Raw genomic sequence first — 12,997 nt, 5'->3', positions numbered from 1 at the left:
GCAAACTAATATACTTTTGTTTTAAGCTACTAAATTTTGAAGTCATTTGTTAGCCATATATAACAAATACAGATCTTCGTTTTGGAGGTTCTTATGACTAATTTGTATGGAGAAACAAACACCAAAAAATAGCAAAATAATTAACCAAAGAAAGTAACAGAGTTCCCAGCAATCCTATAATGCTGCCTTCAGTTTAACCCCTGGTCTGTCTGTTTCTAATTCTGTAAGACTGTTCCAGAAGTTCCCCCAATATGATTCGGAGTCTCCCAGCCACAATTCCTGAGGGGAAAATAGTACCCAGCCCACCCCATGAACCCACTTCTCACCTCAGGATACAATCAGAGATGAGAACATGTGCTTATATATTTGGTATCTTGGAGAAAACAAACGTAAATAAACTGCATGCTCAACTCTAGGAACAAGTTTTGTGTAAACTGTAACCCATCCTTATGATAGAATATCATTCAACCATTACAAAGCCTGTTTTCAAAAAGGTCCTTAATGATCCACAGGCATTTTTATAATGTATTTTTTAAATAAAAAATGGGTTTTTATTTGTATAAAAATATTGTTTTTAAAGTAGGATTGGAAACTGCTGGTAGAGGTTACCTTTGGATCATAGGATGTGGAAGATGATTCTTTTTCTCTTTTTAAAATTTTCTGTTCTTTTGACACTGAATATGTATTACTTTCATAATCAGAAGTTGCATTTTACTTAAAGAAAAAAGAATCTTGCCCATCCTCAAGACTCCCCAAATCTCCCCGTTAAAATGAATATCTCCTCTATAACGCCATTATTTTACTTTACCTTGTATTATCACATGTCTTCATATTTGGCATTTGCATACTATTTTTCTTCTAAGCAGTTATGGATGTGTGCCTAACAATAGCAGTGTTATCCAGGTTTAGCTTTCCAGAAAATAACATCACTAATCTCACATTAGTATGATAATACCTATCCACAGGCAGGGCAGGCCCATTCCTGTGGCCCTCCATTTCCTTGGGAGGCAGGTGCTGTGGGTTTTCATCCTGTTCCCAGTGCCAGGTACATGATGGCTGTTTAATGTGTATTCACTGGATCAAAGAGAATTCCTCTTCCCATTATAAACTTGTTTTCTGATTAATCCTGAGAACACCTGGATGGGGACATCAATGCTTTGGGTGGTGGGATTTCAGGGGTACTGAGAAGGGCTTTTCCTCTCTCCTGAGCTGATGCCATTATCCCATCCCATAGCATGAGATTCCTGAGCGAGTGTTCCTGGCCTAAGTGAGAGTGGAAAGCGGTGTTAGAGCCACTTTCTGTCACATTACAACACATCCCAGAGGGCTGCGCCGGGGTCATGAAGGAAGTGGAAACCAAGGACATCCAGAGGACAAGGACCTGGGACTAGAAAGGAGGTGGCAGTCTCTGAGTCCTGTGTGTCCTTTCTCCCCATCTTGCTCATGGCTCTAGAGGCCAGGCACTGGTATGGGTTCAGCACACTGCCAGGCCATGAAGCACTTTCTAAGAACGGTATCTAAGACACTGAAAGTCGGGCTTTGTCAGTGAGAACCCTACTAGTCGGGTGGGAGTGGAGGTTGCAGGTGCTTGGTATCTCTGTGGGCTCAGCCTTCATGGTGTTCTCCCTGTGTGCATGCCTGTCTCCAAATTTCCACATTTCAAAAGGACACCAGTCATATTGGAGTGGGGCCCAACCTATTCCAATATGACCTCATCATCTTCACTAATTACATCTGCAATGACCCTATTTCCAAACAAGGTCATATTCTGAGGCACTGGGGGTTAGGACTTCAGCCATCCAAATCTTGGGGGGACACAATTCAACCTGTAACAAGGGGGTGGGCAGTTCACAGGAGAAAGGAATTATCCTCTCTCCCCTAACTCATGCTCCTTCTCAAGATTTGTGTCCAAACATTTTAAATCCTTTTAAGACATCATTCATTTAAGGATTTTAGAGTTTTGGAAACCGAGGGAAGGATCTTCTTTATGTTCTGCTTTCTGCCCGACTCCATCTCTTCTTTGATGCAACAGGTTAGTTATGTGAATCCAGGCAAGAACAAAAAATAAAAATAAAATCAGTAAACCAGTGACTATTTCAAAGAGGTGATCCTTCCAGTGAAGTTCACATTTCTTTTCCTGGAGTACTGAAGAGTAAGTCTAAGGCTAGAGGAGCTAGTGGGTAAGGACTGGGGGGTTCAGGATCTCGGTTGTGTCCTCTTTGGAGATAAAAGTTGGCAATCAGCAGTTGTTCATTTAGCAAATAAGAAGAGAGAAGCAGCTTAAAGAAACACACACACATTTATTTTAAAATTTGACATAATCCTTGGGTAATTATTAGCATTTTTCAGAATTTTCTGAAAAATTAGGCATTTTTCAGAAGTTTCCGAGACTGATATCTCAACTCCAAACCACTAGCAATAGCTTATTTGATTGGTGGAAGGATTAGAGAGGGTCCCATGATCCAGATGAATAGATGGCTATCAAAGAAGACAGAACCCCATAGACACAGGCAGCATTAAGTCATAATTTTTAAATTAACTGTCACAAATATGAAACATCTCACCAGACCAATGATAACGTCCATATCATAATTTGCATTTTACCAAAGTGTCCACATAGACAGCACAGAACTAAAAGTTCTGTAGACTTCAGAATCATATTTAAATTAATTTGATCCTTTATATTAATAATAATTAAAAACTAGATTCTACCCAGTGTCGTCCCAGTCTTCACACCAACATGTATGTCCTGCTGTCGGAATGCCACCTCCTCGGCACTCAGTGTCATGATTCGAAGATTAAAATCAGTGTGTCAAATCAGAACATAAACCAAGCCAGGAATTCATGGGCCCAGAGAGGGGTAAGGGGCTTGTCCTATACAGCAGTTAAGCAGCCCACGTGCTCCGCCCATTCCCAAGCAGAATCAGATTGGAGCTGCAGGCAGCGAGGAGGAGGGTGTGTTCTGTGTTGTCCACTGCTTTGCATGGTTTCTTGGGTGTTCCAAGGAGGATAGTTGTTGTCTCCCAATAAGACAGTTAATTCCCTGAGGACAGGACCTCTTCCACACTAGCCTCTGTCACAGCAGGGTGCGTGCAGCCGAGGTGTGAGCACAGAGCAGGTCCCTACTGAAGGCAGGAAGGAAACCAGCATGAACTGAGCACCTACTACGTGCCAGGTACAGAGCCAGGACAGGTGCTTTCCTGTAATCCTCACAAAAGCAGTGAGATAGGATCATCATCCCCACTTTACAGGTGTGGAAACAGGCTCAAGGAAGAGCATTTGCCCAGAGTGGCACAGCTAGTCAGTAGGGGAGCATCAATTTGAAAATCCAGGCTTTCTCACTCCAGGGCCCTTTCTAGCTACATAAGCTGAGGGTTTGGCAGTAAATGAGGAGCCCAGCTCCGAGATCGTTGGTTTGGAGCCCAAACATTAGATCCCCTTGAGCACATGGGGCCAGCCTTGAGAGTGCAGAGCCCTGGGTCTAGGAACCCTGGCTCTACAGCATGACTTGGTGATCCTGTGCAAGTCTTTTAACCTCTCCACACCAGGGCTGCGCTGGTCCAGCAGGATTCCCTATCAGGGAGAGGGGACTTAGTAAAACCATCTGGAGAGCATGTCTGCAAACTACAGTGGGCCAGCCTCTGCCCAGAGAGCCTGAAGTTGCTCACTTGCAAAGAAGAGGTGCAGAGCATTGCAATCTGCTACCACACCTCTCACACCTGGTGAGAATCAGTTCTGATCTCCAAGGTTCTGACCTCTGAGAGTGACGTAAGTCCAGAGAGCCACACCACTACACCCTGAGAGACCTTCGGCAAAAGGCCCGTGAGCTCAAAGAAATTGGGGTCAGGATGCTTTTAAAGCAAAAAATGCTTTAAAAAAAAAAAAAACAGATGGTGGTTAGGAGAAGATTTGGGGGTAGGTATTGAAAAGGAAGAATGGGACTGATATGTAAACCCAGCTGACAGGACAGGGTCAGGCCAGGCAGAGCCTGGAGGAATCAGGTTTTGTGGCTCTGGATTGCCTGGTATCTGTCGTGAGGCTGCACTTGCTACCTCAGACATGGGTAGGAGGTTTCCTAAAAAAATATCTTGAGTCTCTAAGTTCAGGTAGATCTTAGAAAAAAAAACATGGGAAGAAAGAAAAACACAATTCAAACGGCTCAGATGTAATCTGCTTGCCATGTTTCTTCTCTTCCTCTAAGACTCATCTGAATGCCCCCTGTGCTATAAAGCCTTCTCTGATCCACAAACACAGTTTTAAGTGTGTGGCCCTCCTGGGTGCACAGAGAGAGCAAGCCCATCTCTCTCCAAATCCCCAGTGCACTGAGCACACTGAATCCTACCTGCCTGTTCAGATGTCTGCCTCTCTCACTGAACCGTAGCAACTTGAGGATAGACACTGTATCCTTCTCTACCTTCCATCTCCACATGGAGAGGGAAAGTGGGCTAACCAAGACCCTTTAATCATAAGCACCCAGTCTAAGGACCAGCCCAACCAGCCAGAGTGATAGGAACACGTTCCAGGGGCATGGACCTCGGGAGCAACTTTTTTCTGGAGGCGCGGAGCATGTTTCCAATCCCCTGTACCACCTACTTGCCCCCCAGAGCCACCCGGCATTGGGCACAATTGTAATTTAAGAGAATTTCTTTAAAACGTGAAATCAATATTTAGATGCAGACTTCAAGCAATATAGAGCATTGGTTTGTGAGAATGGCATCATTCTGTTGGGAAAAACAAAGCCCAGCTTTGGCAGCCCTGATGGGAGAGATAGACCTTGCATCTACCCAGGTGGAAGGTGGGGAGGATGCTGTCTGGAAGGAATGCTAGATATGTGTGCATGTGTGTGGCAGGAGGCTCTGGGCTCATAAACTGCCTGGCTACAGGGAAGGCTGGACCTGATTTCCTGACCACAGGCTCTTGAAGCCCCCGTGGTCTTGCTGACAGAGGCCCCTAGAGTAAAAGAAGCAGGCTGGAATTGTTCAGGAAAATGTTCTTCCCAGGCTGGGGTGGCCAAGAGACCATTCATTTAATGCCTGATGGAGAAGAGTGAGGAGCCTGTGCTTAGCAGTGAATGGTCCGGAAGCCAGGCAGTGTGGCTTTTCCAAGCAGGTAGATGTCCTCATCTGTGCCCTGGTTGAGATGCTTCACCAAATTCTTCTCATAGAGCAGCGGGTGGTAGGCACCCATCGTGCAGGCACTATCGAAGAACTTCTGGTAGTAGTAGCACACGTCAGTCTTGCGCTTGGATGGGAGGAACTCATAAATATCCAGCTGGTCACACAGCGTCATCATGATGATGATACCTGGAGAGGGGAGCAGAGGTGAGTCATGCCTGACAACCCACCCCAGCACCCCAGAGCTCTGCCCAGTGGGTTCAGCAGCTCATGACCCCAAATTTGGAGAGCTTCCCCTCTGGAGTTTCTATTTATGACTGTGATTCCCAATCTAAGTTTCAGCAAGCCAAGCCCAGCAGTGTTCCTTAGGATGCAGGGCTGTGTGAGGGTTATACACCTTTGAATCCCCAGCACCTAGGCCAGGGCCTGGTGAATAATAGATCCTCCCTAAATGCTAGTAGATTAAATGACTCCATCAATCAGCCAATGAATGTATCCATGGAATAATTTATTTGGAGAAAGAGGACAAGATTACTGAGCTGATTGAGGAGACAGTGGCATCATGTGTAGTTAGCACTTTCTAGCACTGTGACATCCTGCAGAACCTCTTGGATGGTGCTATTTGGGAGCAGATTTTTCCTTATAGCATTTGCATGAAACAGTGTTGGGGAGGGAAGACTTTTCTTCCCTTAGCTGGGCAAAGGGACAGCTGGAACAGGAGCACTCCACAGTCTGTATGATGAGGTGTAGAGAAAATCCAAGAAGAGGGCCCCTGGCCAGCATTGTTCCAATAAACTCTGCACAGCACTGTTACTGATCCTATCTTTATTTAAATACTTGATATTTCACTCATCATAATTTTTACATTAATTGTGTTTTCTGAAGATACTGTAGTGAAATATTATTTATCTTGATGACTGAGTTTTTAAGGGGTACCCCCTTAAATTGTACACCTGAGAAAAGTGCCTTGCTCCCCTCATCTGAGGTACAGCCCCGCTCCTCATTTTCCCACCTCCCTCCCCTGTTCATAGCTTCCCTTCCCTCCATCTTCCTCTGCCAAATTCTCCCCTCTCCAAAGCCTACCGAACACTACTTCCTCCATGAGGCTATATGCAACTGTCCAGCTAGAAGGTGTCCTCTCTCCTATGACACCAGGTTGTCTCTCCCTTCTGGCACAAATTGAATATTGTCTCAGACATCTGATTGACCTCCCCAATAGATGCCCTCAGGAAAAAGGATTCTATCTTATTTCCCTCTGTATTTTAGATAGAACTTGGCATGGTCTACAAGCAGAGCAAAATCCTAGCAATTGTTTAGTGAACAAATGAACAAACGAATGAATGAATGAGACCCCAGAAAAAAAGCTCATCTCTTCTAGAAACAAACATGCAAGGTCTTTTCCCCGACATGAACTCACCAAGCATCCCAGAGGATGGGGGGTTTGGCTGAATCTCTTCTGGGGAGATTTCTTGAAGAATGTCCCATAGCTCCCAAGGCATCTGGGGCTTGAGGATGTAAAAGGGCTGATTGGGGTGCAGCTTACGATAAGTCTTGTAGTTATTAAAGAAATTATAATCCGGATTCTGGTACCACTGAAAAAGAAAGAAGTGGTCCTCTCAAGGGAGAAATGGGCCAGTGAGCTGCTCCCCCCAGGAGTCATCTTCATCAGTGGACATGGGGAGGGGAAAGGATCAACAAGTGTTGCTCCTGAGGCACAGCCCTTTTCTTGCAGCAGACTACAGGCTTCTCTTCCAGCTGCAGGTTTCACTGGATAGCAGGGTGGGGCCTAGCCTATAGCCTGTGCTTTGGGGGAGAGTTGAGCTTGGCGACCCAAGATCAGCTTCAGGCTTCAGGATCAGAGTCCGGGAACACTATCAGAGCTGAAAAGAGCCCCACGTACCATCTGGCCCCATCTCTCATTTTTAAAGGGGAGAAAACTAGAGCATAGGACATCTATGGGTTCAGAGTCCTTGTCCTGACCTAGGCAAATTTGAGTTCTAACTGAGATCAGTGCAAAACTGTTGAAAGTCAGATAGTGAGCGTGCCAGGGGTCGCCAGAGCCTGTCAGGCATTGGTAGATCCAACTTCAGAGTTAAGTGTCCCAAGATTAGTGCTCTCTGCCCTTCTCAGGCCATGCTCCTGAGGCCACAGCAGCCTACATCAGGGAGAGGTCAACTGACATGCATTAACAGTGAGAGGACTATTCCAGAGAGGTTAGAATCCAGCAGGCCTGCCACTCATGTCTCCTTCCCCGGAAAGAGCTGCTGTTGCAGATCTGCGCCTTCTGCTTAGTAAATCAAGTCCTGGAATGGGGGACTTTCATTCTCCACATTTCAATTTCCCCATCTGTAAAATGGGAACAACCACGCTTCCATCTATCTCCTTAAATTGTTACGAGAGTGAAATGGGAAGAATTCTGGATATTGGAAGTGTGAAATAAAAGGGTGCTAATATTATTTACAGGAGTAACGGCAACTACTCTCGAGTTCTGCCGATGCTCATCACGAATAATTGCATTAATGAACAATCTACCCCAGACGCTGGGAACTCCAGCCACTATCCCAGTAAATACTGTAACTGGGAGACAATACCTGGCAGTGCCTGGCACGGCAAAGAGAGTAGCTGGCATAGGACAGGAATACTTCTGAATCTGCTAGTCCAGATGAAATGGGGTACCCTAAAACTCAAATACCCAGCCTTTAGGAATAGCCAATGTCAGCCATGACTTTAAAAACCTAGGAAATCAGGAAAATCTGTAGACAGACAGGAAACTCAACCCCTATTTCCCACGGACACCCACTTACCTTTGGGATATCTGAGTGGTATACAGATGGGTCCCATACAATTAGGATTCCTTCATTGTACAAACTGTCTTTGAGGAAGCGCTTCTCTGTGGTAACCAACTGCAGGAAGAAAGAGATAAGCTGTCACTTGAACATTCATATGCAAATGTTTGACATGAAGTAATAGCTGACATAGCACAAGGTACAGCCTGAGGCCCCAGAGCCCCATGAGGCTTCTAAGTTCTGGTGCAGCACTTAACTTCGGTGAAAGAAAGGTAAAGATAGCAGCCTGCACTGTGTTGACCTGAAAGGACATTTATCACAAGCCACTAGCCATAGAATAGAAAGGGTTCCATCCAGTCAGGCTTTGAGATTACGGGGGCAAGGGTACAGTGAAAATAGCACGGCATCCCAGCCTCCTGGAGTCACACCTTGTGTGGTGGTCACAAGAGTGGAGTCTGAAGTCAGGGACTCATATAATCAAAATTATCTCTGGAATCCTTTCAATCACCTAGAGAGTCCAGTACACTACATACACATCCTGATGGAGACTGACATAGGATCTCTCACGAAGTCCAACACAGCCAACACAGTCCAACACAGCCAACACAGTCCAACACATCTGTTCCAACACGGAACAGATGGCTGTGCTTGTGGTTGAGCACCAGATGAAATATTCAGTTTGTGTGCAGAGGCCAGAGTGCATGCAAAAATGCACACCTCCCAACAGGAGACCCTCACCGGGCTGGTGAGAAGCTCATGTGTGCCTCTGCTGGCTGAGGGAACCAGCAATGGCTGGCTATGGCCTCTCCCCACCACACTGGCTCCTGGGCTGGCCTGCACATGGGTAGTTATACCTGCCTTAAACATGAGTGTGACAACCTTGCTTGAAGAATTCTGCAAAATGTATTAAGAGCATTTTTTTTTTTAAAGCACATTTATACTCTTTGACTCAATACTTCCATGTTTAGGAATCTATCCTAAGAAAAAATTCAAATTCTGGGGGAAAATAATGCATGTAAATGTTAATTATTTATCAAAATAAAGAAAAGTATTTGCAAAAGATACTGGTCTTGGATACAAAAGGATCCAGGATCAACTCTTGGCGTTGCCACTAACTTTCCTATGATCTTGAGCAAATAAGAGTAATGTTACTAGGCCCTCATTTTCTTTTCTTTTTTTGAGGCGGAGTCTCACTGTGTCACCCAGGCTGGAGTGTGGCGTGCAGTGGCGTGATCTCAGCTCACTGCAGGCTCCGCCTCCCAGGTTCACGCCATTCTCCTGCCTCAGCCTCCAAGCAGCTGGGACTACAGACACCCGCCACCACGCCCGGCTAATTTTTTTTTTTTTTTTGTATTTTTAGTAGAGACGGGGTTTCACCTTGTTAGCCAGGATGGTCTCGATCTCCTGACCTCGTGATCCGCCCGCCTCAGCCTCCCAAAGTGCTGGGATTACAGGCATGAGCCACCGCGCCCGGCCGGCCCTCATTTTCTGATCTGTGAAATGGGAATAACACATTTGCTCTGCTCTCTCAAACATGAGCTGTCTTGCGGATCAAATGGAGATCATGAGTGAATGAGAAAGAAAAGTAGCCCCAAAGGCTTAAGAATGAAGGGAGCCATATCCCTCTTAAGAAAGCCAGAACTAATATATGAAATCAGCTGTCAACATTCACCTTAAAAAGCAGGCGGGAGATGATGTTGCCCAGGTAAAAATTGAGAGGAATAAATGGCAGAAATCAAATCAAGAACTGACTGAAACGAAAGCAAGAATCATGACAATAATCCCTCTCCACCTCAGTCTACATCGCCAAGGCTGAGACCTAATCAATGTCACTGCAGTATCTGGAAAAAACTATGGCAAGAGAGACGGCCTGTGTGCAACCCAAAGAATAGCAATCTGCCACGAGCCTCTACAATCACTGAGCTATCCCCATGCCCATACCTTCCTACAGATGTAAGGAAGTTCCTGGAAGCCTGAAGAATATACTCTCATTTCCTCAATATATCTTTGAGACAAGAAATATTGGTGGTCGGTCTACCTTGGCTGGAGATTGTGCAGCTATACTGGGTGCTAAGGAGCCAAAGGAAAGACACAGTCCCTGCCCTCCAGGAGGTCACAGGGTAGTGGGAAAGGTGGACAATTGAACAATGGTTAACACGCTGTGATGGTGCAACAACAGAGGTAGTATGAGGATGGCCATAAAGTGAGCGAGTGTTGGGCCGGGTGCAGTGGCTCACGCCTGTAATCCCAGCACTTTGGGAGGCCAAGGCGGGTGGATCACAAGGTCAAGAGATTGAGACCATCCTGGCCAACATGGTGAAACCCCGTCTCTACTGAAAATACAAACATTAGCCGGGCATGGTGGCGGGTGCCTGTAGTCCCAGCTACTTGGGAGGCTGAGGCAGGAGAATCACTTGAACCCAGGAGGCGGAGGTTGCCGTGAGCCAAGATTGCACCACTCCACTCCAGCCTGGCAACAGTGAGACTCCATCTTGAAAAAAAAAAAAAAAAAGAGCAAGTGTTAGGGGGCAAAAAAGAAGATGCCAAGCAGAGACTGTAAGCATGAGAGAGGGGATGTCTGAGACACAGGGAACCAAGTGCAAACCCCTGAATGTGTGAGTGTGTGGCAGAGACTGCTAGATGTTACCCAGCATCCATTCTCTATTTCTTCCTTGACCACCAACACCTCTGGTTTTTACTTTTGCACATGGCAACCTAAAATAGACTCCCTGAAATAAAAAAATTTCATAGCCTCTCTTATAGATAAATATGGCTGGGTGACTAATTCTGGCCAATGGAATGTAAGCAAGTGTGGCTTCCAGGAACTATCCTTAGAGACAAGGTTATGCCTTTCCTTGTTCCTTCTTCCTGCTGGCTGAAATGTGGATGTGATGGCTGGAGCTTGAGCAGTCATTTTGGACCATAAAGTGGAAGTCATATGCTGAGAACGGCAAACCCACAAAGTAGAAAGAACTTGGATTCTGACACTGGAACACCATATTAACTTTGGAATGTCTACTTTTGGACTTCTTTTGCATGAGAGAGAAATGCATTTTTTGTTTTGTTAAGCTAGTGTGGGGGGATGTGTGTTCCTGTCTCTTGCAGGAACAACTAGCACAGTGTGTACCCTGTTTGGGAATTGCAAGTAGTTCAGTATGGCTAGGATAGAGAGAAAGAGCTGGAAGAGATCAGAGAAATGTAGACAGAGGCCAAGCCAGGGAGCTTAGGATTTCTTCAGTAGGTTATGGGGACCAGGAAAGGGTTTTAAGTAAGGAAGATCTAAACACGCTAGAGTTCTGAATTAGTGTTTTTAGAAAAAAGAAGACCACAAAGAAGCTCCTGTTGTCACCTAAGAAATAATGGAGTAAAGAAAAGAAGTTACAATTGTCGGCTGTAGATGTGAAGACTAATTGAATGTTGAGAGTGAGAGAAAAAGGGGACCAAGGGGACTCCTGGACCTCAGGCCATTTCCTGCATAAGAACAGAGAAAAAGGAACAACTGGTATATGCCTGTGGGAGTAAGGTGGGGTGGAAATTTGAAGTTCAAGGATGAGGGCTGGGCGCAGTGGCTCACTTGAGGTCAGGAGTTCAAGACCAGCCTGGCCAACATGGCGAAACGCTGTCTCTACCAAAAATACAAAAATTAGCCAGGCATGGTGGCAAGCACCTGTAATCTCAGCTACTTGGAAGGCTGAGGCAGGAGAATAGCTTGAACTCGGGAGGCAGAGGTTGCAGTGAGCCAAGATCATGCCACTGCACTCTAGCCTGGCGACAGAGCGAGACTCCGTCTTGAGAAAAAAAAAAAGAAGTTCAAGGATGAGACTACTGGCCAGGAGTTCCCTGGCTGACAGGCCATAAGAACTAAGAACAGAACCCACATCTTGTAACTTTTAAGTACTGTCCTCCTTCCACTGGGAACATTGTAACTTACAACAGCCCTTCAGGTCTATAGTCCAAGGGCAGAGCAGGCTTCCTGCTAGATGGGGATTTGTAAGATAGATGTGACTGAGCTAGTGACAGGGAGGCCTGAGGACAGAGGGCCAGTACTCCCTATCCTCATCCACCCTATTCCCCTGAAAATAGCTGGTATATTAAAAGCAAAGTGTCTTTTCTTTAGCTATGCTTCTTTCTATGCAGAGTACTGATGCCAGGTGATATACACATACTCATGAGGAATAGCAATAACTGGGATTTTAAAAAAATGTCTCCCCCTGCTATAGCCCCTTTCCAGCAATTTTGAGTATGCAAAGCAGGAGGCCAGCAACTCCTGGCTCCCTGAGACTTTCCCAGCTGTGGCTTCACTGTCCTCAGAAATTCCAAGAGATGCACGAAGCTTTCTTCTTTACAATATGTGAAAACAACAGACACCATTTAATGATGCTTACTACATGCTAGGTACTGTCATACCTCAGCTCAGTTTATCTTCACAACAGCCCTAGGAAGTAAGTGTTAATATGTTCATTTTATAATTAAAGAAATAGAGATGCTAAATGCTAAGTAACTTGTCCAAGTTACACAGTCAGTAAGTAAGAGAGTCTGAATTGGATTCTTAGGTCTAGCTCCAGAGACCACACTTCTTTTTTTTTTTTTTTGAGATGGAGTCTCGCTCTGTTGCCCAGGCTGGAGTGCAGTGGCACGATCTTGGCTCACTGCAACCTCCGCCACCCAGGTTCAAGTGATTCTCCTGCCTCAGCCTCCCAAGTAGCTGGTACGACAGACATGTGCCACCACACCCAGCTAATTTTTTGTATTTTTAGTAGAGATGGGGTTTCACTGTGTTAGCCAGGATGGTCTTGATCTCCTGACCTCGTGATCCACCTGCCTCGGCCTCCCAAAGTGTTGGGATTACAGGCATGAGCCACCACACCCGGCCCAGAGACCACACTTCTAACCTATGTGCTACAATGCCTCACATAATGTGGGCAGGGTAGGGTACCACAGCTCTTGGGGAAGGACGTCAGAGAACACTGGATAGGAGTATGGAGTGTCAGGAGAATTTGCTTCTTGCCTGAGTTGTAGTATGTCACAGCTGGATGATACTCAAGGTATTAAATTCAGACCCATCATTTTCCAGATGGGTAAACTGAGGCCCAGAGA

The 12,997-nt window shown here is 45.7% G+C and overlaps 1 protein-coding gene across 14 annotated transcripts in view; it reads right to left on the bottom strand.

Moving 5' to 3' along the window:
* Nucleotides 1-2,280: 2,280 nt before the first annotated feature.
* Nucleotides 2,281-12,997, bottom strand: part of ST6GAL1 (ST6 beta-galactoside alpha-2,6-sialyltransferase 1) — a 148,627-nt gene continuing 137,910 nt past the window's right edge. For 13 of the 14 annotated variants that reach the window (XM_009446929.5, XM_063805251.1, XM_063805252.1 and 10 more), the window contains 3 exons: nucleotides 7,919-8,017; nucleotides 6,532-6,706; nucleotides 2,281-5,303 (listed from right to left, as the gene is read on the bottom strand). In XM_009446929.5, the coding sequence (XP_009445204.1) occupies nucleotides 5,062-5,303; nucleotides 6,532-6,706; nucleotides 7,919-8,017 (516 nt within the window). In that variant the 3' untranslated portion in view covers nucleotides 2,281-5,061. The remainder of the gene's footprint in view (nucleotides 5,304-6,531; nucleotides 6,707-7,918; nucleotides 8,018-12,997) is intronic. The other variant, NM_001037291.1, reaches the window with a different exon arrangement.

The sequence above is a fragment of the Pan troglodytes genome, chromosome 2 (assembly GCF_028858775.2).
Source record: "Pan troglodytes isolate AG18354 chromosome 2, NHGRI_mPanTro3-v2.0_pri, whole genome shotgun sequence".
NCBI classification, from domain to species: Eukaryota; Metazoa; Chordata; class Mammalia; order Primates; family Hominidae; genus Pan; species Pan troglodytes.
Note: the sequence above shows the minus strand (reverse complement) of the source record. Positions and strands in the feature narration are given on the sequence as shown.